The sequence below is a fragment of the Pan troglodytes genome, chromosome 19 (genome assembly GCF_028858775.2).
Source record: "Pan troglodytes isolate AG18354 chromosome 19, NHGRI_mPanTro3-v2.0_pri, whole genome shotgun sequence".
NCBI lineage: Eukaryota > Metazoa > Chordata > Mammalia > Primates > Hominidae > Pan > Pan troglodytes.
Genome location: NC_072417.2, coordinates 88,199,098 through 88,224,127, shown reverse-complemented (window position 1 = coordinate 88,224,127; position 25,030 = coordinate 88,199,098). Strand labels below are relative to the sequence as shown.

The 25,030-nt window shown below is 47.6% G+C and overlaps 1 protein-coding gene across 5 annotated transcripts in view; it reads right to left on the bottom strand.

The window, feature by feature from the left end:
* NUP85 (nucleoporin 85) overlaps positions 1-23,884 on the bottom strand; it is a 30,306-nt gene extending 6,422 nt beyond the window's left edge. Inside the window, exons 1-11 of one of the 5 annotated variants that reach the window (XR_010153076.1) lie at positions 23,493-23,841; positions 20,669-20,762; positions 19,306-19,468; positions 17,230-17,300; positions 16,202-16,245; positions 13,473-13,542; positions 10,990-11,111; positions 4,071-4,205; positions 3,844-3,966; positions 3,479-3,610; positions 3,149-3,255 (exon numbers count right to left, since the gene is read on the bottom strand). Coding sequence is in view for 4 of the 5 variants with exons in the window: in XM_024350603.3 (XP_024206371.1) it covers positions 3,149-3,255; positions 3,479-3,610; positions 3,844-3,966; positions 4,071-4,205; positions 10,990-11,111; positions 13,473-13,542; positions 16,202-16,245; positions 17,230-17,300; positions 19,306-19,468; positions 20,669-20,762; positions 23,493-23,525 (1,094 nt within the window). In the remaining variant the exon portion in view is untranslated. Of the gene's footprint in view, positions 1-3,148; positions 3,256-3,478; positions 3,611-3,843; positions 3,967-4,070; positions 4,206-10,989; positions 11,112-13,472; positions 13,543-16,201; positions 16,246-17,229; positions 17,301-19,305; positions 19,469-20,668; positions 20,786-20,860; positions 20,959-23,492 lie in introns of those variants that run through there. The other 4 variants (XM_024350603.3, XM_063799250.1, XM_054670644.2 and 1 more) reach the window with 4 other exon arrangements.
* Between the last annotated feature and the right edge of the window lie 1,146 nt (positions 23,885-25,030).

Below are 25,030 nucleotides of genomic sequence, written 5' to 3'. Positions count from 1 at the left end.
AGTAATCAAAGCTCCAGTGCCTCTACCTGCTATTCTGGAAATGGGGTGTGAGGTTTGTAAACACTGCTGCACCCTGCATCCAAGATTGTGGGCTGGGCCAAAATACAAGTCAGAAGATTCTAGATTCAGCAGACATTAAGCTGGAACTCTTCTTGGTTATTGAAGGAAGACTTGTCACCTTTTAGCTCGATACTTTTGGAGGACTTGAAGGGCACCAGGAAACTGCCGACATCTTGCCCAACTCCCAGTGAAGTGCACCCCAGCTGTTTCCTCTTGCCAGACAGCAAGGAACTGGCCCGTCTTCAGAGGAAGCTGTAAGCCAGGAGGGAAGAAGGGACCCTGTGGAGGACTCCTGCCATCTCCTTTCAGCTAAGGGGTTAGCAGTCAAGCATGCCCACCCAGGCACTGAGAGACAAACCCCTGGCCCTTTAGCAGGGCTGACGAACTACAGCCTCTGAGTCAGGATCCCCTGGCTGCCTTTTCTGCCCCTTAGGGTCTGGCACGATTAGTGACATAGGAGTAAATCAGGGGCCCACTTAGAAACCTCCCTTCTCCATGTTCATATGAAGGTGGTGTGAACAGGAAAGGAAAAAAAAGAAACCTTTTTTCTAATGCCTTTAAAAAGGCATGCCAACAGCTCACTGGCTCAAGTCCAGAAAGAGACACACTTCCCTGCCGCCCAGAACTGTGCATGGGTCTGACTGATACATCCCATGAGAAAACAAGTGCCCACAAGACCCCAATTCAACCTTTCCCCAGAGCCAGGAGGGCACACTTCCTAAAACTGCTACTGCCTCTGAAGACATTGCAGCCCATTTCACAATTCCTGGGACAAGCTCTGCTTTTCTGTTCCTCTTTCAAAACAGGATAGGAGGTAGCCTCGTGATCAGAGAAATGCAAACTCCAAGATTTCCCACTAACAGAGCTCAGATCCCTTCCTGCTTGTGAGAGTGGAGAGAGGCTGAGACTGGGGGACTGCAAGCCTAATCCTTCCTTGTCTGTGTCTGGCACGAGAGTGATGTTGTTCACCCCTCTTCACTGGTACTTCTCTTTCTCTTCTGCCACTGGAAACAGCAGGATGCTTTCCCCTTTTATACTCCCTGCATCCAACAGACTTCTTCTGCTCAAATCTGTTTTATTCCTAAAAATCCAGATACAGGGCTTATAAATTAGGAAGCCCTGGTGAAACTCACTCACTGTTATAACACAGGAAATTTAGAATACTCAACTATGGGCAGAGACACCAACAAAGCCAAACGATGGTGTGTTTGTGTGTTTTTAAGTTATTCTCACTAATTCTTCCATGCAGGGACTTCTCACAATGTTTACAGGCCTGTGAAAATATTGACACAAAACTTGACTTTCAGGCCGGGCATGGTGGCTTACGCCTGTAATCCTAGCACTGTGGGAGGCCAAGACAGGCAGATCGCTTGAGCTCACAAGTTCAAGAACAGCTTGGGCAACATAGTGAAACCTCATCTCTCCAAAAAAAAAATAATAATTAGCCAGGCATGGTGGCGCACACCTGTAGTCCCAGCTACCTGGAAGGCTGAGGCAAGAGGATCACTTGAACCTAGGAGGTCAAGGCTGCAGTGAGCTGAGATCACTCCACTGCACTCCAGCCCGGGTGACAAAGTGAGACCCTGTTTCAAAAAAAAAAAAACTTGGCAGGGAGCAGTGGCTCACACCTGTAATCCCAGCACTTTGGGAGGCCGAGATGGGCAGATCACCTGAGGTCAGGAGTTCCAGACCAGCCTGCCTAGGCAACATGGTGAAACCCTGTCTCTATTGAAAAACACAAAAATTTGCTGGGCGTGGTGACGGACACCTGTAATCCCAGCTACTTGGGAGACTGAGGCAGTAGAATTGCTGGAACCCAGTAGGCGGAGGTTGCAGTGAGCCAAGATCACGCCACTGCACTCCAGTCTGGGTGACAAGAGCAAAACTCTGTCTCAAAAAAAAAACAAAAAACCCAGAAACAAACACACAAAAAACTTGTTTTTCATTCCCCAAATCTAGTATCATTTTCTTGAAGCCCTGGCATTCTTTTGGCCAAAACAAGAAAAGCAGGTAGGGCGAAGGAAACTCTTCCCATGCGCAGATCTACAAACAGCCAGTTGAGGTCAGTGAATCTGACACCTGATCAAGGCCATCTTCTGCCATTACCCACTTCCTCCCTTCCCAGCACGTCTTCAGTGCAATGCCCACCATCCAGGGTGCAGAAGAAGGAAGGGGACCTTCTTTCTGACTTACCATATATGGAGAGTTCTGGAAAGGTTTACCTTTGATTCATTATGTTTGGCACTCCCTTTCCTGCCTTGCTAAAGATTCAGTGCAATCATAGAACACCCTCTTTTGGATAGAGGGCTGGAAATTCTGAATAATACCCAGCCTGAAGCCCAGTGGTTCGGTAGCTCACGTCACTGGAGTGAGACTCTTGGAACACGCCATCCCATAAGGTGACTATGTGTCCATTAGGTGCCAAGAAACAGGCTTGCTGGCTTTTTCTAGATTTTAAATGTCAAAGTAATTTCCCGCAATGTTATTTTAAATAAACATCCCTGAAATGGAAACAGTTATGTATATGGTAGCCCTCAAGCCTCCAGGAAGTCCCTAAGCTCACCCAGAGAAAAGCCATTATCTACCTGTGGCAAGTCAAGCAGGGGAGCAGATGCTATGGTTTGAAGGGATCCCCTCTAAAACCCCAGTTTTGCCAATGTGATAGTATTAAGAGGTAGGGCCTCTAAGAGGTGATTAGGCCAGGAGGTGATTAGGCCACATCCTCCCTCATGAATGTGATTGGGTGCCCTTATAAAGCGACTTGACGAAGGGAGTTTGTCCTTCTTGCCCTTCCACCACATGAGAACACAGTGTTCAAGGTGCCATGTTGGAAGCAGAGAGCAGCCCTCACCAGCAACATTGCCAGTGCCCTGATCCTGGACTTCCTAGCCTCCAGAACGGTGAGAAAATAATCTTTTTCTTTATAAATTACCTGGTCTCAGGTATTCTGTAATATCAGCGTGAGATGGACTAAGATAGCAGGTCTGAGGGAAGAAGGGTAAGGAAGGAACAGGCCACTCTAGAAACACAAGGTGGTGATATTTGTACACCTAAAAATGGTTACAGTGGGGGGTGGGAGAGATCCTACCTGCACTCTTTGATTACTTGATGGATGTCAAACTCAAAGGCTGCCAACAAGATGTTGTCCAGGGGTTCTGGGCTGCTCTCACCTCCCAGAAACAGGTCCAGGCTGGACTGTGGAAAGGTGATGAGACACTCAATCCCGAGGACGGAAGCAGAGACTCAGGGGGCAGGCAGGGCTGCTGTATAAGGAACCCCAGAGAAGGTGCCTTGTTCTTTCACTAAGGGCCAAAGGAAAGGGTCTTCCTGTTCCTCAGGGAGGAATTCAAAGAGAATGACCCATCAGGGCGCCCCCAGGACTCCTACCCCCACCCTTGCCCACCCCGAGCTCACTCACCTGGGCATAGTAGTGCAGATCAATGGGTTTTACTGTGGGATTGGAGTACAAGAGCCGAGTCACTAGGAAATGATACCAATTACTCAGAAGTTCCTTCTGCTCTAACAAGGCAGCTTCGTCTCCCAGCATAATCTGAGGAGAGACATTTGTGCTGAACTCTGTCCTCCTCTCAGGGGTACCTTCTCCATAATGCTCCTGCTCTCAGCTAAGGGCACTGGATTTCAACTAGTCTGAAAGCTCTCGCCATCAAGGCAGAGCAACAGACAGCCCTATCCAAGGAGGACCAAGCTCCTGCCACTGCTGCACTGGATGCCACAGCCCCCATAGGAAGCCAACATGGATGCAATCTGAACTGCTTCCCAGACCTTCAAGAGAGACTCCAGGTGAGGGCTGGTGGCGAATGTGCTGTCCTGGAGGTACCGCTCACATTCCTCATGCCAGTGCTGCCACTTCAGCTCCAGCTCTGTCAGTGTCTGGGTGTTCCCGGGCTAAGGGAGAGACCAGCCATGAGACGTCATCCCATCCACACCCTTTATATTTAGTGAATCACGCATCTCCTGTGACCCAGCAGAGCAAAGCTACCCCCACGTACACTGAGAATGGGCATTGTCCTCATCAGGTCCCCCATGATTCGGCATATGCCTGCAGAGGCGGGGCTGGCATCGGCTTCCTTGGAGAGCATCTGTCGGGCCTCATCCAGCCGGCCCTGCAGCACCAAGATGGTCACCTGGGAGGAGATCCGGGCCCATAAGCATTGGCAGGAGGCCTGGCCCTGCCGAGGCGTGAGGAGGCCAGTCCCCTCACCCCACACTTTGGCTTTTTAACTCTTCACACACAGGCTTCTTTCTGCCCCTGAGTCTGCCCTGGGAAGAATGATGGCTCTTTCCCTCCAGAAGTAATCTATCACATCCAATCTCATGGCTTTGTCACCTCCACTATGTTTTTCAAACAGCCAGCTGTAGTCCATTATAGCCTGTGACCACCTTTTTTTTTTTTTTTTTTTCAGAGTTCCCCTCTTGTTGCCCAGGCTGGAGTGCAATGGCATAATCTTGGCTCACTGCAACCTCCACTTCCCGGGTTCAAGCGATTCTCCTGTCTCAACCTCCTGAGTAGCTGAGATTACAGGTGCATGCCACCACGCCCAGCTAATTTTTGTGTTTTTAGTAAAGATGGGGTTTCACCATATTGTCCAGGCTGGTCTCGAACTCCTGACCTCAAGTGATTCCCCGCCTCGGCCTCCCAAAGTGTTGGGATTACAGGCGTGAACCACCACGCTCAGCCCCAGCTTTTCAAAAATGAAAGAAACAGAAAAACATGTTCCTCTACCTGCTTCCCCCCACCCCTTCTCCACCATCATGGTGTGTGCTGTTGATTATCTCTCCCACCATCTTCTCACAAAACGTCCAGGATCATGCAATTCCTGGCCAAGAAACAAAAGCAAAATCGTCCCATTCACCAGTGGATTCAGATTAGAACTGGTAATACAGGGCTGGGCATGGTGGCTCACAGCTGTAATCCCAGCACTTTGGGAGGCCAAGATGGGCAGATCACAAAGTCAGAAGATCGAGACCATCCTGGTTAACATGGTGAAACCCCATCTCTACTAAAAATACAAAAAATTAGCCAGGCGTGGTGGCAGGCGCCTGTAGTCCCAGCTACTTGGGAGGCTAAGGCAGGAGAATCGCTTGAATCTGGGCGGCGGAGGTTGCAGTGAGCTGAGATCGTGCCACTGCACTCCAGCCTGGGTGACAGAGTGAGACTCCATCTCAAAAAAACAAAACAAAACAAAATAAAACAAAACTGCTAATACAGTTAGCTACAACCCCAAGAGGAAGGACTGGAGAAGAACCAAGCTGGGTCTGCCAGGAATTACACATGAGATGAGTCTACACGTAAGACTATCATCTTATCACATCAAGCTGAAACTGTCACCACTATCTGGAAAGATGGACATACTTTGTTGAGAAAATGGTTTTTCTCTGATTATAAGCTCTACAATAGTAGGTTGGTTCAATAATAAATATGTGAGAAGTTTTGTTTGGAAAAAAATTAAAATGAAATAATAGAAAATATCAGAATGCATTAAATAAAATGGTTCATAAAAGTTTCAGTTCAAATATAAATATGTAAAATAAATACACTCAGGCCAGGCGTGGTGGCTCACGTCTGTAATTCCAGCACTTTGGGAGGCCGAGACGGGTGGATCACCTGAGGTCAGGAGTTCGAGACCAGCCTGGTCAACATGGTGAAACCCTGTTTCTACTAAAAATACAAAAATTAGCCGGGCGTGATGGTGCATGCCTGTAGTCCCAGCTACTCGGGAGACTGAGGAACAAGAATCATTTGAACCCGGGAGGCAGAGATTGCAGTGAGCCAAGATCACGCCACTGCACCCCAGCCTGGGTGACAGAGTGAGACTCCATCTCAAAAATAACATAACACAACATAACATAACATAAAATATACACTCAATGCAAATAGTCTTCACTGTTCAGTCTTTATCTGTGAATCTGCCTACTCACTAAAATTTATCTGTAACCCCCAAATCAGTATTTGTGGTACTTTCAAATCAAAATTAAGAGTGGCAAGAATATTGAGTTGCTTGACACACACTAAACAAGGCTTTATCGTGATGCAGTCAGTGCCACATTTTTTTCATTTTTGTACATTTTCTTGGGTCCCCACGTGTAGTACTGAAGTGCTTTCTAGTGTTGCTAAGTGCAAGAACTATGGGAGGTGTTAGATAAGCTTCATTCAGACACGAATTATAGTGCTGTTGGCCCTGAGTTCTTTTTTTTTTTTTTTTTTGAGACAGAGTATTGCTGTCGCCCAGGTTGGAGTGCAGTGGCGCAATCTCGGCTCACTGCAAGCTCCGCCTCCTGGGTTCACGCCATTCTCCTGCCTCAGCCTCCCGAGTAGCTGGGACTACAGGCGCCTGCCACCATACCTGGCTAATTTTTTGTATTTTTAGTAGAGACGGGGTTTCACTGTGTTAGCCAGGATGGTCTTGATCTCCTGACTTCATGATCCGCCCGCCTCGGCCTCCCAAAGTGCTGGGATTACAGGCGTGAGCCACTGCGCCTGGCTGACTTCACTGTTAATGATTCAACAATATTATGTCAAGTAAGTTGTCTCTAAACAGATACACACATAAAACAAGTGATTGGTTATATAATGATTGGTTGAACAAAATATGACCAGAGGCTTGCAGGAACCTAACCCTGTATTTCCCCTAGGAGCAATGGTTTGATATTCACTAATTCAGTACTCAAGGCACTGCACTCCAGCCTGGGCAACAAGAGCAAAACTCTATCTCAAAAAAAAAAAAAAAAATCACAAATATATATACATATACATACTGATAACTCCCAACTTTTCCTCTCTAGCCCAAACTTCCTTGTCTGAATTCCAGCTTTGTATATCCAAGTGCCTAGTCAACATCTCCACTTAGATCTTGAACAGGCATCTTAAAACGTAACATGTCGGACAAGCATGGTGCCTCACGCCTGTAATCCCAACACTTTGGGAAGCCAAGGAGGGTGGATTGCTTGGGCCCAGGAGTTTGAGACCAGCCTGGACAACATGGCAAAACCCCGTCTCCACTACAAATACAAAAATTAGCTGGACATGGTGGCACGCCTTTGTAGTCCTGGCTACTTGGGAGGCTGAGGAGGGGAGGATCACCTGAGCTTAGGCGGTCAAGGCTGCAGTGAGCTGTAATCTGACCACTGCACTCCAACATGGGCAACAGAGACTTTGTCTCAAAACAAACAAAAAACAAAACACACACACATGAGAGAAACATGTCTAAAATTAAATACCAGTTTGCCTCCAATTCACCAACCTTATCCTCCCACATTCTTCTATTTCTTGCATGCCCACATCAAATCAATCCATCAGCAAACCCCATCAACTCTCTTCAAACATATCTAGCCTACACCACCACCATCTTTTACCTGGCTTAGTACAGCAGAATCCAGACTGGCCTGTTTCCATCCTTGCTGTAGTCTCAACATGGCAGCCAGGACAGCCTTTGGGAACCTCAGTAAGATCTCGGGCTTCCTCTGCTCAGCTCTCCAATGCCCCCTCACCCCATATGGCTTAGAAGTAAAAGACTAGCTTTTACTGTGCATCAACCATGTCAACTACTTCACCCACATTTATGTCCTTTAACTAATTTAATGATCACAACAGCTCCATGGGACAGGTATTATTATCTCCACTGGACAGATGAGGACCCTTAAGGCCGTTAAGTAGCTCACTCAAGCTCTCACACCTAGTGACCGGGCACAGTGGCTCACACCTGTAATCCCAATACTTTGGGAGGCCAAGGCAACAGGACTGCTTGAGGCCAGGAGTTCAAAAAATAAAAAAATTTGGCTGGGCATGGTGGCTCAAGCCTGTAATCCCAGCACTTTGGGAGGCTGAGGCAGGCGGATCACTTGAGGTCAGGAGTTCGAGACCAGCCTGGCCAAAACAGCAAAACCCCATCTCTACTAAAAATAAAAAAATGAGCCAGGCAAGATGGCGAGAGCCTATAATCCCAGCTGAGATCGCCCCACTGCACTCCGGCCTGGGCAACAGAGTGAGACTCTGCCTCAAAAAATAAATAAATACAAATAAAAAATAATTGGGTTAGCCGGGCGTGGCGGCTCACGCCTGTAAACCCACCACTTTGGGAGGCCAAGGCAGGCAGATCACGAGGTCAGATCGAGACCATCCTGGCTAACATGGTGAAACCCCGTCTCTACTAAACAAAATTAAAAAATTAGCCAGGCGTGGTGGCAGGCGCCCGTGGTCCCAGCTACTCGGGAGGCTGAGGCAGGAGAATGGCATGAACCCGGGAGGCGGAACTTGCAGCGAGCCGAGATCGTGCCACTGCACTCCAGCCTGGGCAATAGAGCGAGACTCCAGCTAAAAAAAAAAAAAAAAAATTGGGATGGTGGGATGGAGGGAGGCAGGCAAATCACTTGAGGTCAGGAGTTCAAGACCAGCCTGACCAACATGATGAAACCCCATCTCTACTAAAAATACAAAAAACAAAACAAAACAAAAACCAGCTGGGCATCATGGCGTATACCTATAATCCCAGCTACTCGGTAGACTGAGACAGAACTGCTTGAACCAGGGAGGCAGAGGTTGCAGTGAGCTGAGATAGCGCCACTGCACTCCCGCCTGGGCAACAGAGAAAGACGCCATCTCAAAAAATAAATAAATAAATAAATAAAAACTTTAGCTGGTGGTGGTAACACATGTCTGTGGTCCCAGCTACTTGGGAGGCTAAAGTAGGAGGACCACTGGAGACCTGGAGGCCAAGGCTACAGTGAGTGGTGATTGTGCACTGCAGCCTGGGGAACACAGTGAAACTGTATTTAAAAAAAAAAAAAAAAAGGCCAGGCATGGTGGCTCATGCTGGTAATCCCAGCACTTTGGGAGGCCAAGGTGGGTGAATCACGAGGTCAGGAGTTTGAGACCAGCCTGGCCAACATGGTAAAACCCCATCCCTACTAAAAATACAAAAATTAGCTGGGCATGGTGACGCGCGCCTGTAGTCCCAGCTACTCAGGAGGCTGAGGCAGAAGAATCACTTGAACCCCGGAGGCAGAGGTCGCAGTGAGCTGAGATGGCGCCACTGCACTCCAGCCTAGGTGACAGAGAGAGACTCTGTCTCAAAAAAGGAAAAAAACCCCACCTCACAGCTAGTAAAAGGCAGAGCTGGAATGCTAACCCAGGCAGTGTGGCACCACAGACCATGTTGTTAGTCACCCTGCTATGTAGGCTGCAAAAAGCTAAAGTCTCAGTGACAGCCCAGGGGGCTGTCTCAGACCTGGCCTGGTATCACTCTGTCTTTATCTCCCCAGCTCATCCCTCCCACCTACCCCTACACAGCACAGCCCCTCCTGCCCCACCCTGGCTCTAGAACACAGCATCTACAGGCCCTGCTATCTGGAATGCTTTCTTCAGCCTAGCTCTCCTCACCTCCTTCAGGTCTCACCTCCAATCTCTCATGAGGGAGGCCTTCTTTGATGCCCCTCCAGCACTTGCAGCCTCCCTCCCTTCTTGGCACCTTGGCAGAGCATTTCACTATGTGCCAGGATACATGGTACTAGCCTATGTGTTGCTGTTCTTTCTCCACACACAGGATATAAACTCCATAAAGGCAGGAATCTTTGCCTGTTTTAGTCATGGTGTCTCCTTGGTGCCTTGCAAATAGTAGGGACTCAATAAATACTCAGTGAATGACCAGGAATGGTGGCTCACACTTGCAGTTCCAACACTTTGGGAGGCCAAGGTGGAAGGATTGCTTGAGCCCAGGAGTTCAAGACCAGCCTGGGTAATACAGTGAAACCTCACCTCTACAAAAAATAAAACTAGCCAGGCGTAGTGGTGTGCGCCTGTAGTCCCAGCCACTCAGGAGGCTGAGGTGGGAGGATTGCTTGAGCCCAGGAAATCAAAGGTGCATTGTGCCATGATCGCGTCACTGCACTCCAGCCCAGGCCGCAAAGCGAAACCCTGTCTCTAAACGACAACAACAAACCTTAGCGAATCAATCAGAGACTCAAACATTTGGCCCACTACTTCCTGTGAGCCACCGTGCCGGGCCGAATTCCAGGTTTTCTTTTCTTTTCTTTTTTTTTGTCCTCACAATCTGTTCCCAATTTCAGGCTTTATAAGTTTAGTTGACTTTCCATTAGCCCAGTCAACTAGCCATCTCCTCCCTGCCACCTCCCAATTGGGTCAGTCAGCAGAGGTGAATGGAAATACCTAACACATAGAAAATACATCCATATACACACATACGACATGCTGACTTCGAAACTGATGATCCAAAGTAACGTGCAAGCTCATTTACATCTAACCCTGTATGCACCCCAGCCCCTGTCAATTGGTTTTATATCATTAGCCAGGCATGGTGGTTGGCACTTGTGGTCCCAGCTACTTGAGAGGCTGAGGTGGTAGGACCGCACAGGAGGCGGAGGTTGCAGTGAGCAAGATCAGGCCACTGCACAACAGCCTGGGGAACTGAGTCGGACTATCTTTTCTCTTTTATATTTTTATTTATTAATTTGTTTTGAGATGGAGGGTCTCACTTTGTTGCCCAGGCTAATCTCAAACTCCTGGGCTCAAGAGATTCCTGACTTGGCCTCCCAAAGTGCTGGATGGAATTACAGGCATGAGCCACTGCACCCAGCCGAGACCCTGTCTCAAAAAAAAAAAAAAAAAACAAACGGTTTTGTATTCCTTTTTGTGTCTTCTCTTCCTTAGATCCACAAAGAAATCAAATTTCCTTTTACCCTGGAAAAGTCTTCAAAGCATTATTTTTCTTACATGGTACCTCGGTTTTAGACTCTCCCATAGAGCAGGGAAGAAAAGATCCAAAAGAGTCTCCATAGTAACAGACTCCAAAAGCCAGCCTACTGCTGGAGGCTCAGTGGGTGTCCTCAGACCCACCCGGCAGCACCAGGGACAGTAGGACACATGGTGGGAGGTGGGGGCCCGGCCTGTCTTACCAAGTTCCAGAAGCTGTCATGTTTGCTTGGATTCTCACTGCCCAGAACATCTGCCGACAAACTGTCCACCTCGCACACATGGAGCCGGACCCAGTCAAGGAGATGGAGGAGGAGAGGGCCAGCTGGGAGGAGAGACTCTCATCACACACAAAAGCCTCAGCTTCATCTGCAGCAAGTTCCTTTATCCAAGGAACAGAGAACTTTAAGGCAGACAAGCTGACTACATAGGTTTATCCCTTTTAAGCAGTCACACACATGGTCCTGAATGAAGGACTGTGCTAGGAAAAAGCAAATGCACTTTCACCAAATATTACTTCTGTGCCAGGCAGCTCCATCTTTAACTGACCCCAGAAAGGGGTGAACATGGAATGCAGACCTCACTACCCCACACTCCAGATTCTTCACAAATACTTAATAGCTACATAAGTGTAATGGCCGTTTAGGAACCAACAATGACTAGCTAGCAAGCAGCCAGGTATGCAATGATAAAAACATAGGGCCAGGGGGCTGGTGGTGCACACCTGGAATCCCAGCACTTTCGGAGGCTAAGGCAGGCGGATCATCTAAGCTCAGGAGTTCAAGACCAGCCTGGACAACATGGTGAAACCCTGTCTCTACTAAAAATACAAAAATTAGCCGGGCGTGGTGGCGCATGCCTGTAATTCCAGCTACTCAGGTGGCTAAGGCAGAATTGCTTGAACCCAGGAGGCAGAGGTTGCAGTGAGCCAAGATCGCACAACTGCACTCCAGCCTGGGTGACGGAGTGAGACTCTGTCTCAAAAAACAAAACAAAACAAAACATATGGCCGGGCATGGTAGTTCATGTCTGTAATCCCAGCACTTTGGGAGGCTGAGGCAGGCAGATCGCTTGAGCCCAGGAGTTTGAGACTAGGCTGGGCAACATAGGGAGACCCCATCTCTACAAAAAAAAATAAAAAATTAGCCGAGCCAGGAATGGTGGCTCACGCCTATAATCCCAGCATTTTGCGAGGCCAAGATGGGCAGACTGCTTGAGCCCAAGAGTTCAAGAACAGCCTGGGCAACATAGCGAAATTTCCTCTCCACAAAAAATACAAAAATTAGCCGGGCGTGGTGGTGCAGGCCTGTGGTCCCAGCTACTTGGGAGGCTGGGAAGGAGGATTGCTTGAGCCCAGGAAGTCGAGGCTGCTGAGCTGTGATCACGCCACTGTACTCCAGCATGGGTGACAGAGCAAGACCCTGTCTCCCCTCCCCCAGCATATACACACAAAAAATTAGCCTAGCATGGTGGCACGTGCCTGTAGTCCCAGCTACTCAGGAGGCTGAGACAGGAGGATCGCTTGAGCCTGGGAGGTCCAGACTGCAATAGCCGTGATTGTACCACCACACTCCAGCCTAAGTGACAGAGTGAGAACTTGTCTCAATCAATCAATAAAAATAAAATGAAATAAAATGGCAGAGTACAGCCAGCACTCTGTATCCATGATGTAGAACCTGCAGATACAAAGAGCCAACTGTAACCTCCTCAAAAATCCACGGGAGAAGGGAGGCCTCTGAACAACCAACTCTAATTTCAAGTGCCTCACTTCTTTAGCGAAAGTATGAATAAAATGCTAGGGCTACACAGAGGTTACTACTCATTTATGGAAAATAACAAACATAAATCCTTAAAAGAAATGCAAAAAAGCTGCAGCAGATCCACAGAGAGCTCATACAGGCCATGACACTATACTGACTACAGTTTAATTCAAGATCAACAGAAGGCTGGGCACGGTGGCTCACACCTGGAATCCCTGCACTTTGGGAGACCGAGGCAGGCAGATCACCTGAGGTTGGGAGTTTGAGACCAGCCTGACCAACATGGAGAAACCTCGTCTCCACTAAAAATACAAAATTAGCCAGGCGTGGCAGCGCATGTCTGTAATCCCAGCTACTCAGGAGGCTGAGGCAGGAGAATCGCTTGAACCCAGGAGGTGGAGGTTGCGGTGAGCTGAGATCACGCCATTGCACTCCAGCCTGGGCAACAAGAGCGAAACTCTGTCTCAAAAAAAAAAAAAAGATCAACAGAAAAATTCCCATTGGCAGAGTTCATACCCATTGGCAGAGTTAACACACAGAGTTGCCCTGTCCCAATGATTCATGACAGAATTCCCAATGTGACTTTGCCTCTCACCACCTAATCCTACCCCACATTCATAAAACTTTCTTAAGCTTGGCCAGTCCATGATGTTAACACTGACACCCCCTTTCACACACTAGTTTAATATTTCTCAGTACTTGTCAGGGTTTAGGTTTCTTGGAGGCACTCTGCATGATTCTTTTTGCAGCACCTGACAAAATGGTCAGGTTTCTTTGGGTGTTTTCTAACGACTTCCCATGGTTATAATGATGGAAAGAACATTCTCAGGAATAAAACACTCATCACCATGCACAGGAAAGATGAGGAAAGAGCAGAAGATGGAAGGGGACACCTATGAGATTATGGTGAGATATTCCATGCCTACCTGGGGCCACTTCAATAAAAAGAATCTCACACAGGTTCCAGATGAGCTCCATTGCTGACAAAATGGAGACCTAAGGAAGAAATGGGGACAGGTTTCACCTGAAATGATTCCTGAGCTTTGCCCTCAGAGCCAAGGGATAAAGCAGACTTTGACTCATATGACAGTCATTCCTTAACCCAAAGGTTACCGCAATCCTACTGGAGGATTTCCCACAGGGGAGCCAGCGTGAGGATGTTAGGTGGTGGGATGGAGACCAACACTATTTTGTTTTAGTGGTTGTGATTTTATTTTACTGTGCATTACAAAAATAACTTGGCCAGGTGCAGTGGCTCACGCCTGTAATCCCAGCACTTTGGGAGGCCAAGGCAGGTGGAATGCTTGAGTCTAGGAGTTTGAGACCAGCTTGAGCAACATGGCAAGATCCTGTCTCAACAAAAAATATAAAAATTGGCCAAGTGTAGTGACATATCCCCGCAGTCTCAGCTACTCAGGAGGCTGAGGTGGGAGCATCACTTGAGCCCAGGAAGTTGAGTCTGAGTGAGCCATAATCGTGCCACTATTCCAGCCTGGGCAAGAGCGAGACCTTGTCTCAAAATTTAAAAAAAGAAAAAAATATAACTTGCATGTCACCAGTTATTATTTATTTATCTTTTGAGATGGAGTTTGGCTCTTGCTGCCCAAGCTAGAGTGCAGTGGCATAATCTTGGCTCACTGCAACTTCCGCCTCCCGGGTTCAAGTGATTCTCCTGCCTCAGCCTCCCCAGTAGCTGGGATTACAGGCGCCTGCCACCACGCCCAGCTAATTTTTTGTATTTTTAGTAGAGACGAGGTTTCACCTTGTTAGCCAGGATGGTCTCGATCTCCTGACCTCGTGATCCACCTGCCTCGGCCTCCCAAAGTGCTGGGATTACAGGCTTGAGCCACCGTGCCCTGCCAACACCCAGTTTTTGTTTTTGTTTTTTTTTTTTTTTTGAGACAGAGTCTCACTCTGTCAGTCAGGCTGGAGTGCAGTGGCATGATCTCGGCTCACTGCAACCTCTGCCTCCAGGGTTCAAGCAATTCTCCTGCCTCAGCCTCCCAAGTGGCTGGGATTACAGGCGCACACCACCATGCCTAGCTAAATATTGTATTTTTAGTAGAGATGGAGTTTCCGTGTTGGCCAGGCTAGTTTCGAACTCCTAACCTCAAGAGATCCACCCACCTCGGCCTCTCAAAGTGCTGGGATTACAGGCGTGAGCCACTGCGCCCAGCCTATCTCGATGAACTGATGCTTTAGCAAGGTGCTTCATTTGAGTAAAAAGAAGAGACAATATTTAGAAGAATATTCAGTAGATGACACGAAACACGTAGACAGAGCAAGAATTGTGAAGCTGGTATTCAAAGGACTGAAGTTTAGGGAACAGTCTATTAACAGGAAAGCCCAATATAAGACCCCGAAATAAATCAGACCTGGACCTTGCCCTTAGGAATACGCAGGCTTCCCTTCCTCACCATCCTTCAGTCCACAGACACCATGATGACTTGTTCATAAGGGTACTTCAGAGACAGTGAATTACTACCTAGTCACTACTGACTTTGAAAAGTATCTAATATGAAGCATCTACTGAGGAAAAAGATACTGTAAGTCATCTTCCAGCTCCAAGTAAAGTAGAGCCACTTGCAACTCAGTAAAAATGTTGAGTTTAGCCGGGCGCAGTGGCTCACAATTGTAATCCCAGCACTTTGGGAGGCTGAGGCAGGCAGATCATGAGGTCAGGAGATCGAGAGCATCCTGGCTAACACGGTGAAACCCCCTCTCTACTAAAAATACAAAAAATTAGCCAGATGTGGTGGCGGGCGCCTGTAGTCCCAGCTACTCGGGAGGCTGAGGCAGGAGAATGGCATGAACCTGGGAGGTGGAGCTTGCAGTGAGCCGAGATTGCGCCACTGCATTCCAGCCTGGGCGACAGAGCGAGACTCCGTCTCAAAAAAAAAAAAACACTTGAGTTTCACCAGGTGTGGCAGCTCACACCTATAATCCCAGCACTTTGGGAGGCCAAGGCAGGAGGATCACTTGAGCCCAAGAGTTCGAGACCAGCTTTGACAACACAGAGAGACCCTGTCTTTCAAAAAAAAAAAAAAATGTTGAGTTCAAGAAGTGAGTAGTGTTTATGAGACCGAGCAGTGATCTCACAAGATTACTTCTCCATTTCAGGTGACAGCCCCTCAACACAATTTGGTCAGGACATATATGTTCCATAAGAACGGAACATTCAGGGCCAGCACGGTGGCTTACACCTGTAATCCCACCACTTTGGGAGGTCGAGGCGGGTGGATCACTTGAGGTCAAAAGTTCAAGACCAGCCTGGCCAACATGGTGAAACCCCATCTCTACTAAAAATGCAAAAAGTAGCTGGGCTTGGTGTGGCATGCACCTATAATCCCAGCTACTCGGGAGGCTGAGACAGGAGAAATGCTTGAACCCAGGGCACTCCAGCCTGGGTGACAGAGCAAGACTCCATCTCAAAAAAAAAAAAAAAGGAACCGAACATTCACTCAAGTATTTAACAAGCACTTCCTTGTGAGCTACACCTTGAAGGGGGCGAGACAATCACTGTCACCCAAAGGAGCTGCCTATCTACCTGAAAAGAAGAGACTTCTGCCATAACAGGAACTGCAAAGCCACCCCAGGTGGGTGCCCAGGACACAGGACACAGTGGTGCTAAAACAATAAAGGTGACTCCCCTTACCTGGCTGCTGAACTGGCGGCCATTGGCTGGATCTTTAGCAGCAACTAACAAAACACAAAACATTTTAAGTGAGCAATGGAACTCTTAGGCTTATTGTCATAGCTGAATATTCCAGGGTCTATGGCTTGAGCCTCTGTTTATTTTAATGAGAAAAATTAAAAGACATTATAATCTCTTTTAATTATGGATTTTTTTGTTGCTGTTAATGCTTCATATCCCTTCAATTCTCAAACCAAAAGCCCTCAAGTTACAAAATGGCACTTTCAACTGCAACACAGCTACCATAGAGGTCTCTGACATGCCAAGCACAGTGGCTCACACCTGTAATCCCGACACCTTGGGAGGCTGATGTCAAAGGACTGCTTGAGCCCAGGAGTTCAAGAACAGCCTGGAAAAATTAGGGAGACACCGTTTCTACAAATAATTTAAAAATTATCAGAACAAAGTTCTCTGAGGAAAAGAGGGGACAAAAACTGTTTAAATTAGCTGGGCATGGTAGTACACACCTGCAGTCCCAACTACTTGGAAGGATGAGGTAGGAAGATCACTTGAGCCCAGGCGGTGAGCTCATGACTGCAGTGAGCCATAATGTTTCTTTGCACTCCAGCCTGGGCAACCTTGTCTCAAAAAAAAAAAAAAAAAAACGTCCAGGCACAGTGGCTGACTCCTGTAATCCCAGAACTCTGGGCTTGGTGGTGTACAACTGTAGTCCCAGCTACTCAGGAGGCTGAGGCTAGAGAATCGTTTGAACCTGGGAGGTGGAGGTTGCAGTGACCTGAGTTCACGCCACAGCACCTCAGCCTGGGCGACAGAGCAACACTCGGTCTCAAAAAAAAAAAAAAAAAAAAAAAAAAAACAAAAAAACTCTAAATGATTACCAAAAAAGTAAGGATTATGAAAGATGGAAAAATAAGTTTTGGACTGGAATATCAATCAAACTTTACCTCACAGTATTTATGCATAGATAAATACTCAAAATACCAACACACACACACACACACACACGCACACGCGCACACAGTCCTTACTTGCAACCTGGTGCATTTCCTCCATACATGCTCTGATGACTGATCGGTAGTTTTTACTCACTCGAACCAATCTACAAAAAAATGAAATAACACACAAGATGAGCCTGAAACATCTTGTAGTGCTACAAAGGAAGGAAACACTCAAATAAATGCAGAAATTTGCTGAAAGAAAGAGGAGAGCCGTTGTGAAGGAGCTCCTAACCTTCTGAAGCTGGAACAACTTGGACCACAAAATAAAACGCCACAAAACAACCCATGGGCTAAAGTTAATATCCACAAACCCATACTGACATTAATTGTTGCAGATGAAATCTACTGGTCAGACCTTGTCTCAAAAAAATAAAAAAGATGCATAAATATATTTACTGGCCGGGCCCGATGGCTCAGGCATGTAATCCCAGCACTTTGGGAGGTGAAAGTGGGCAGATCACCTGAGGTCAAGTGTTTGAGACCAGCCTGGCCAACCTGGTGAAACCCTGTCTCTACTAAAAATACAAAAATCCCAGCTACTCAGGAGGCTGAGGCAGGAGAATCTCTTGAACCCGGCAGGCGGAGGTTGCAGTGAGCCAAGATCATGCCATTGCACTCCAGCCTGGGCGACAGAGTGAGACTCCATCTGAAAAAAAAAAAAAAGAATAAGACAGGGTCCCCTGCCAGCAAGGAATTACAGGACTTTTGACATGTTTTTTTCCTAGAAGTGACAATAGATTTCTCAAACTCACCAATATTCTCCACTAGAGTCCCTTAAATCCAATAATCAGGCCAGGTGCAGTGGCTCACTCCTATAATCCCAGCACTTTGGGACGCTGAGGTGGGCAGATCACTTGAGGTCAGGAGTTCGAGACCAGCCCGGCCAAAATGACGAAACCCCATCTCTACTAAAAATGCAAAAATTAGCCAGGCGTGGTGGCACGCACCTGTAATCCCAGCTACTCAGGAGGCTGAGGCAGGAGAATGGCTTCAACCCAGGAGGCAGAGGTTGCAGTGGGCCAAGATTGCGCCACTGCACTCCAGCCTGGGTGACAGAGTGAAACTCTGTCTCAAAAAAAAAAAAAAAAAAAAAACAGGGCCAGGCACGGTGGCTCACGTCTGTAATCCCAGCACTTTGGGAGGCCGAAGCAGGTGGATCACGAGGTCACGAGATCGAGATCATCCTGGCTAACACGGTGAAACCCCATCTCTACTAAAAATACAAAAAATTAGCCGGATGTGGTGGCGGGCGCCTGTAGTCCCAGCTACTCGGGAGGCTGAGGCAGGAGAATGGCGTGAATCCAGGAGGCGGAGCTTGCAGTGAGCGGAGATCGCGCCACTGCACTCCAGCCTGGGTGACAGAGCGAAACTCTGCCTCGAAAAAAAACAGAAAAACAACCAATAATCACTCTTGCACACACTCACACAGAAGCTGACCTGGGTCTTGTCCAGAATGATTCATTTGTGAAAAGCTTATCAAAGAAGTAACATACCAACACTGCCCATTCCCTAGCCATCCATGTGAAGGGACGCTGACAAAAACCTAACACAGTTCTTAAACTTCAGTGTGCTGGAGATTTTAAGATCCAACCACAGAGATTTTGATTTTGAGGATCTGAGGTGGGTCCCAAAAGTCTACAATTAACAAGTACCACTCTGATAATGATGAAGTTATGAACTACAATTCAAGAAAATCCTAATCTATAAATAGTACGAGAGTTTTCTGGTCTGTTGTCAAATAACGTCTGAACCGTAATTTTTTAGAGACAAAACTGTTAGGTTTATATTAATTTTCAAATCTCCCAACAATGTGACCTCATTCAATGACTCTCACATGCTTGTGTGGCCTAAATTTTCTTTAGAGGGTAAGTAAAATATGAATATAAATAAAGCTTGTCAAGCCAGCCCATCAATAGCATTTGCATATTCCCGCTAAGTCTTCCCATCACTGCTAATGTACACTGTCCAGTACTCATGCCTCAACTAGAACCAGGAGTCTCTTATTTCTTTACGCAACCCATAAAACACACAAAAAGACAACAATGTACTTCATTTGGCTTTCCACAGTGTAGTGTGGGGTTCAACACCAAACAGCAACCAACTTACTGAGATTTTCTGGATTTTCCAGTCAACTCTTCGTCAATTCTCTGGAGGCCCAGAAAGATTCCATGGGATTCATTGAAGAGTTTTCTCAAGATTTGAGAGTAAACATCTACATCCTTACGGATGATATAGATAAAGGGGCAACTTGGCACCATCTCTGATTTTTCTGAAACCAAACAGAAAAAAAAAATTTAACATCTATTATGATCATCTCCAAAAGTGAATCTACTCTAAAAAAATTTTCTGTGGCCGGGCGTGGTGGCTCTTGCCTATAATCCCAGCACTTTGGAAGGCCAAGGCAGGCAGATCACGAGGTCAGGAATTCGAGACCAGGCTGGCCAACATAGCAAAACCCTGTCTCTACTAAAAATACAAAAATTAGCTGGGCGTGGTGGCGCATGCCTTCATTCCCAGCTACTCAGGAGACTGAGGCAGGAGAATTGCTTCAAACCGGGAGGTGGAGGTGGCAGTGAGCCGAGATTGCACCACTGCATTCCAGCCTGGACAGAGCGAGACTCCGTCTCAAAAAAAAAAAAAAAAAGAAAGCAAATCAAATGTCAAGATTCCAGTTTTATCCTTCTACTGGAAGGAGACTGTATCACTGTATCAGGAAAAGAAAAAGATTCACATCCTATCCAATAGCTGATGGAACTTAGGAAAATCAAGCCAAGGACAAGCTATGTCACTCTCCAGCTCCATCTGTGCCTTGGATGCTACGGCTCAGCTCAGCCTACAGAACTATTATTCAGCTGAATCCATGCTGTGGACACAAAAGTGACGGCCAAGCATCTGCAAGGTTCACAATAAGGGAGCTACTGATAGGAATTTGGTCACTTTGGACAAAGAAAAAGGGATAAAAAGCTTGACATTTTAAATATGAAGAAAATTTTTCATGAAAACTATTAATTTTTTTCCGGGATTCAACATCTTCAAGATCTCAAAAATCAATGAAAATCTAAAATAGCTAACATTTCAAAAATAAAAATGCCGAAATGCAACAGGATCGCTTGAGGCCAGGAGTGTGAGACCAGCCTAGGCAACAAAATGAGACTCCCATCTCTACAAAGAAAAAAAAATTAGCTGGGCGTGGTGGCATGGTGACCTGTAGTCTCAGCTACTAGGAAGATTGAGGCAGAGGATCACTTGAGCCCAGGAGGTAGAGGCTGCAGTGAGCCATGATCACACTGTACTCCAGCCCAGGTGACACAACAAAACCCTGTTGTATCTTGAAAACAAAATAGAGAAAATTAAAATAGTACAAAATAAATTCAACTGTTTCAGTCCACAACTAGTAAACTCTGAGGTAATAAACAGAAAAACAACCAAATGTGCCAAGATGGATAATTTGGAAGAAAAAAAACCCTACCTTTTTTGTTGAAGGAGGTTTCACATACCAGCATCTCCCCTGGACCCCAGTCAAAACACATTTGGTTCTTCTTGGAATTCACGCCTGGAATCAACTAGTAAAATAAGGCATAGAAATCTAAAATGAAAAATGTTCTTCTTACTGAAGTTGTTCCATTCTTTTTTTTTTTTTTTTTTTGAGACAAAGACTCACTCTAACAGGCTGGTGTACAGTGGTGTAATCTCAGCTCGCTCCAATCGCCGCCTCCTGGGTTCAAAGGCTTCTCCTGCCTCAACCTCCTGAGTAGCTGGGACTACAGGTGTGTGCAACCACACCCGGCTATTTTTTTTTTTTTTTTTTCATTTTTAGTAGAGACGGAGTTTCACCATATTGCCCAGGCTGGTCACAAACTCCTGAGTTCAGGTGATCTGTCCGCCTCAGCCTCCCAAAGTGCTAGGACTACAGGCGCGAGCCACCGTGCCCGCCCTGCTGAAAAACACTTTAAGTGAAGAGCACAGCTGGTCCTCTAATAACACTGTATCCTTCGATAACATTTCCTTATAACACTGGTAAGAAAAATTCATTTTGGGCCGGCAGCGGGGTGGCTCCTGCCAGCACTTTGGGAGGCTAAGGCGGGCAGATCATCTGAGGTCAGGAGTTCGAACTCTTGTTGCCCAGGCTGGACTGCAGTGACGCAATCTCGGCTCACTGCAACCTCTGCCTGCTGGGTTCAAGTGATTCTCCTGCCTCAGCTTCTTGAGTAGGTGGGATTACAGGCACGCGCCACCAAACCAGGTTAATTTTTGTATTTTTTTAGTAGAGATGGGGTTTCACCATGTTGGCCAGGTTGATCTCGAACTCCTAGCCAAGCGCGGTGGCTCATGCCTGTAATCCCAGCACTTTGGGAGGCCGAGGCAGGCTGATCACGAGGTCAGGCTTTGGAGACCAGCCTGACCAAGATGGTGAAACCCCATCTCTACCAAAAATACAAAAATTAGCTGGGTGTGATGGCACGCACCTGTAATCTCAGCTACTCAGGAGACTGAGGCAGAAGAATCGCTTGAACCCGGGAGCCAGAGGTTGCAGTGAGCTGAGATCACGCCACTGCACTCCACTCTGGGTGACAGAGTGAGAATCCGTCTCAAAAAAAGAATGAGGCCAGGCGCAGTGGCTCACACTTGTAATCCCAGCACTTTGGGAGACTGAGGCCGGCAGATCACCTGAGGTCAGGAGTTCCAGACCAGCCTGACCAACATGGAGAAACCTCGTCTCTACTAAAAAAATACAAAATTAGCCGGGCATGGTGGCACATGCCTGTAATCCCAGCTACTCAGGAGGCTGAGGCAGGAGAATTGCTTGAACCTGGGAGGCGGAGGTTGCAGAGAGCCGAGATCGCACCACTGCACTCTAGCCTGGGCGACAAGAGGGAAACTCCGCCTCAAGAGAAAAAAAAAAGAAGGCCACATATCTCCCCAGAGAGCTTCCCTCACAAATTGCTCACAAGGAAATTCCTTGTGAGCCTCTAAAATTTTCAGGATACACATCGCCCCTATAAACTAGTCCTAAAATCAAGATCTGTTGATTCTGACAATGTCAACTACCAGCTTATCTTCACAAGTAGAAGACCAGAAATCGGCCGGGTGCGGTGGCTCACGCCTGTAATCCCAGCACTTTGGGAGGCCTAGGCGGGCGGATCACGAGGTCAGGAGATTGAGACCATCCTGGCCAACACGGTGAAACCCCGTCTCTACTAAAAATACAAAAAAGTACAAAAAATTAGCCGGGCGTGATGGCGGGCACCTGTAGTCCCAGCTACTCAGGAGGCTGAGGCAGGAGAATGGCGTGAACCCGGGAGGCGGAGGTTACAGTGAGCCGAGACCGCGCCACTGCACTCCAGCCTGGGAGACAGAGCGAGACTCCGTCTAAAAAATAACAGTAATAATAACCATAATCCCTCTACCTACCCTGAGATGAATGCATACATAAAATTTTCCTCTGCTCCCTCTTTTCACAGGTAAAATGCAGATTTACTGAGGCTAATCACCGACTCACAAGAATGTAATCATTTGCCTCCTCACTGCCTAACCTCCCTTTTTTGCCCCTCCTGCTAGCTCCTTCCTCTTTAACTAGTGATGTTCCCAAAACCATCTTTGGAAAAAGCACAGGTCTCAGATCCTCCTGTGACCTGTGCTTTTTCCCGGTTGGATCCTCAACCTTAGCTAATTAAACCTTTATCGGTTGAGACCTGCCTCAGTCACTTCTGGTTAACAAGAGGGAAAACAAGAGCAATCCAACTAGCAGAAACGGTAGGTATCTCGTACATAAAGCGCGTGAATTTTTTTAATACACATCACAGATCATCCACAGTTGACATACTGTCTTCAAAGTTCAAATGGAATTGAATGCACAGCGATAAAACAGGAATAGTCTCCTGAGAGAATACGTTGAATAAACCTTAGGCCACACAGGCAGAAGCTCAATGTGCCGCGATGCAGAGCTTAATACGGCTGGAATAAAAATATAAATTCCTCTGCTTAGGCTGAACCCACTCTAATGCCCAAGAGGAAAAGCAAGGGAAGTAAAAAGGCCAGGAACACAAAGGAAGGAAAGGGACGGAGTGGGACCTTCGAGGCCGGGGTTTGTGACTGGTGGCAGAAACCCCGCGACCACTGCGACCCTAGGGCGGGCACCTCGTTAACACTGCGACCTCCGGAAAGTGGCAACTGAGTCGAGGGAAGGGGACGAGCGCCTCGCGACCACTAGGGAAGCAGACAAGCCTGAAGTAACTAAGCAGACGCAGTTCTCAACCCGCAAGGACGAGCAAGCCTGTTCGGGGTACCCTTACAGTGACTGTTGGCTCGCCATCGAGCTCCTCCATAGCGCCGAACCCCAGGCTCTAGAAGTCGCTCGGACGCCAATGCTTCCCGCTCAGGCCTCCCGCTCAGCGCTAGCTGCGAGACAAGACTCCGCCTGGGGGTCTCCTGCAGCGCCTGCAAGCCCAAACCCTCAGTGCTGCGGCGCTGTCTCCTCTCAGCCACGGCCACCCCTCTGCGGTCCTCTGCACGCGTCTTTCCCTCCTGGCGTCGACAGCAAATCAGAGAAAACAGCGCCGAGGACTGACTGCACTCAGAGTACCGCGCTAACAGGATCAGGCGGCGCGGCGGACACCCTGGTGCCGAGCGGAGAAAAGGCCCCCGGAGACGGCGGGAGGGGCAGGAGGACCCCGGGGCTGGAGACGGGGCAAATGCGCGTGCGTGGGCTGGGGCGGCGGCACTTGGGTGGGAACTCGTGCGGGATTTAGTTCCCAGTAAGTGTACAACGTCTCCCAACTCTGGGAGTCCTTGCTCCATCCCGGTCTCCACCTTAGTGTCGTCGCAGCCACTTGTCCAAACCCCGACAGTCAAACGGGCTTGTGCTGGAAAGCAATCGCCTCCACTTCCACACTAGAACACACACAAGAGGCACGGGAACAAAATCGATACCCCTGAAGGCCCGGCGCTGTGGCTCAAGCTTCTAATCCCAACACTTTGGTAGCCCAAGGTGGGTGGATCACTGGAGTTCAGGAGTTCAAGACCAGTCTGGCCAATATGATGAAACCTCGTCTCTACTAAAAATATAAAAAATTAGACGGGCGTGGTGGCGGACACCTGTAATTCCAGCTACTCGGAAGGCTGAGGCAAGAGAATTGTTCCAACCCGGGAGGTGGAGGTTGCATTGAGCCAAGATCGCACCACTGCACTCCAGCCTGGGAGACAGAGCGAGACTCCGTCTCAAAAAAAAAAAAAAAAAAAAAAAAAAAAAAAAAAAAATTAGCTGTGCTTGGTAGCGCGCGCCTGTAATCCCAGCACTCCGGGACGCCGAGGTGGTTGGATCACCTGAGGTCAGGAGTTCAAGACCAGCCTGGACAACATGGCGAAACCTGGCGAAACCCCGTCTCTACTGAAAATACAAAAATTAGCCGGGAGTGGTGGCGGACACCTGTAATCCCAGCTACTCGTAAGGCTGAGGCAGGAGAATTGTTCCAACCCGGGAGGCGGAGGTTGCAGTGAGCCAAGATCGCGCCACTGCACTCCATCCTGGGCGACAGACTGAGACTCCGTCTCAAAAAAAAAAAAAGAATTATTTTGCTGAGTCTCAAAAAAAAAATTATTTTGCTCTTTTTCTCTTAATAAGTTTCCGTTATACCTCAAGTTGGAGTTATCGCCTGTGTAATTGAAAACTTTTCCAGAGTTAAATACAGTTTGAGAGTTAACCACTCTAGAGAGAGGAAGGGGAAAAGAGAGGGGAAGGAGCCACACTCTTTTAGAGAGAGGAGAGGAAAGAGAAAAATAAGTTGTAAGATAATTGTTTCATTTTTCCAACCGTTTTCCATTAGGATTAACT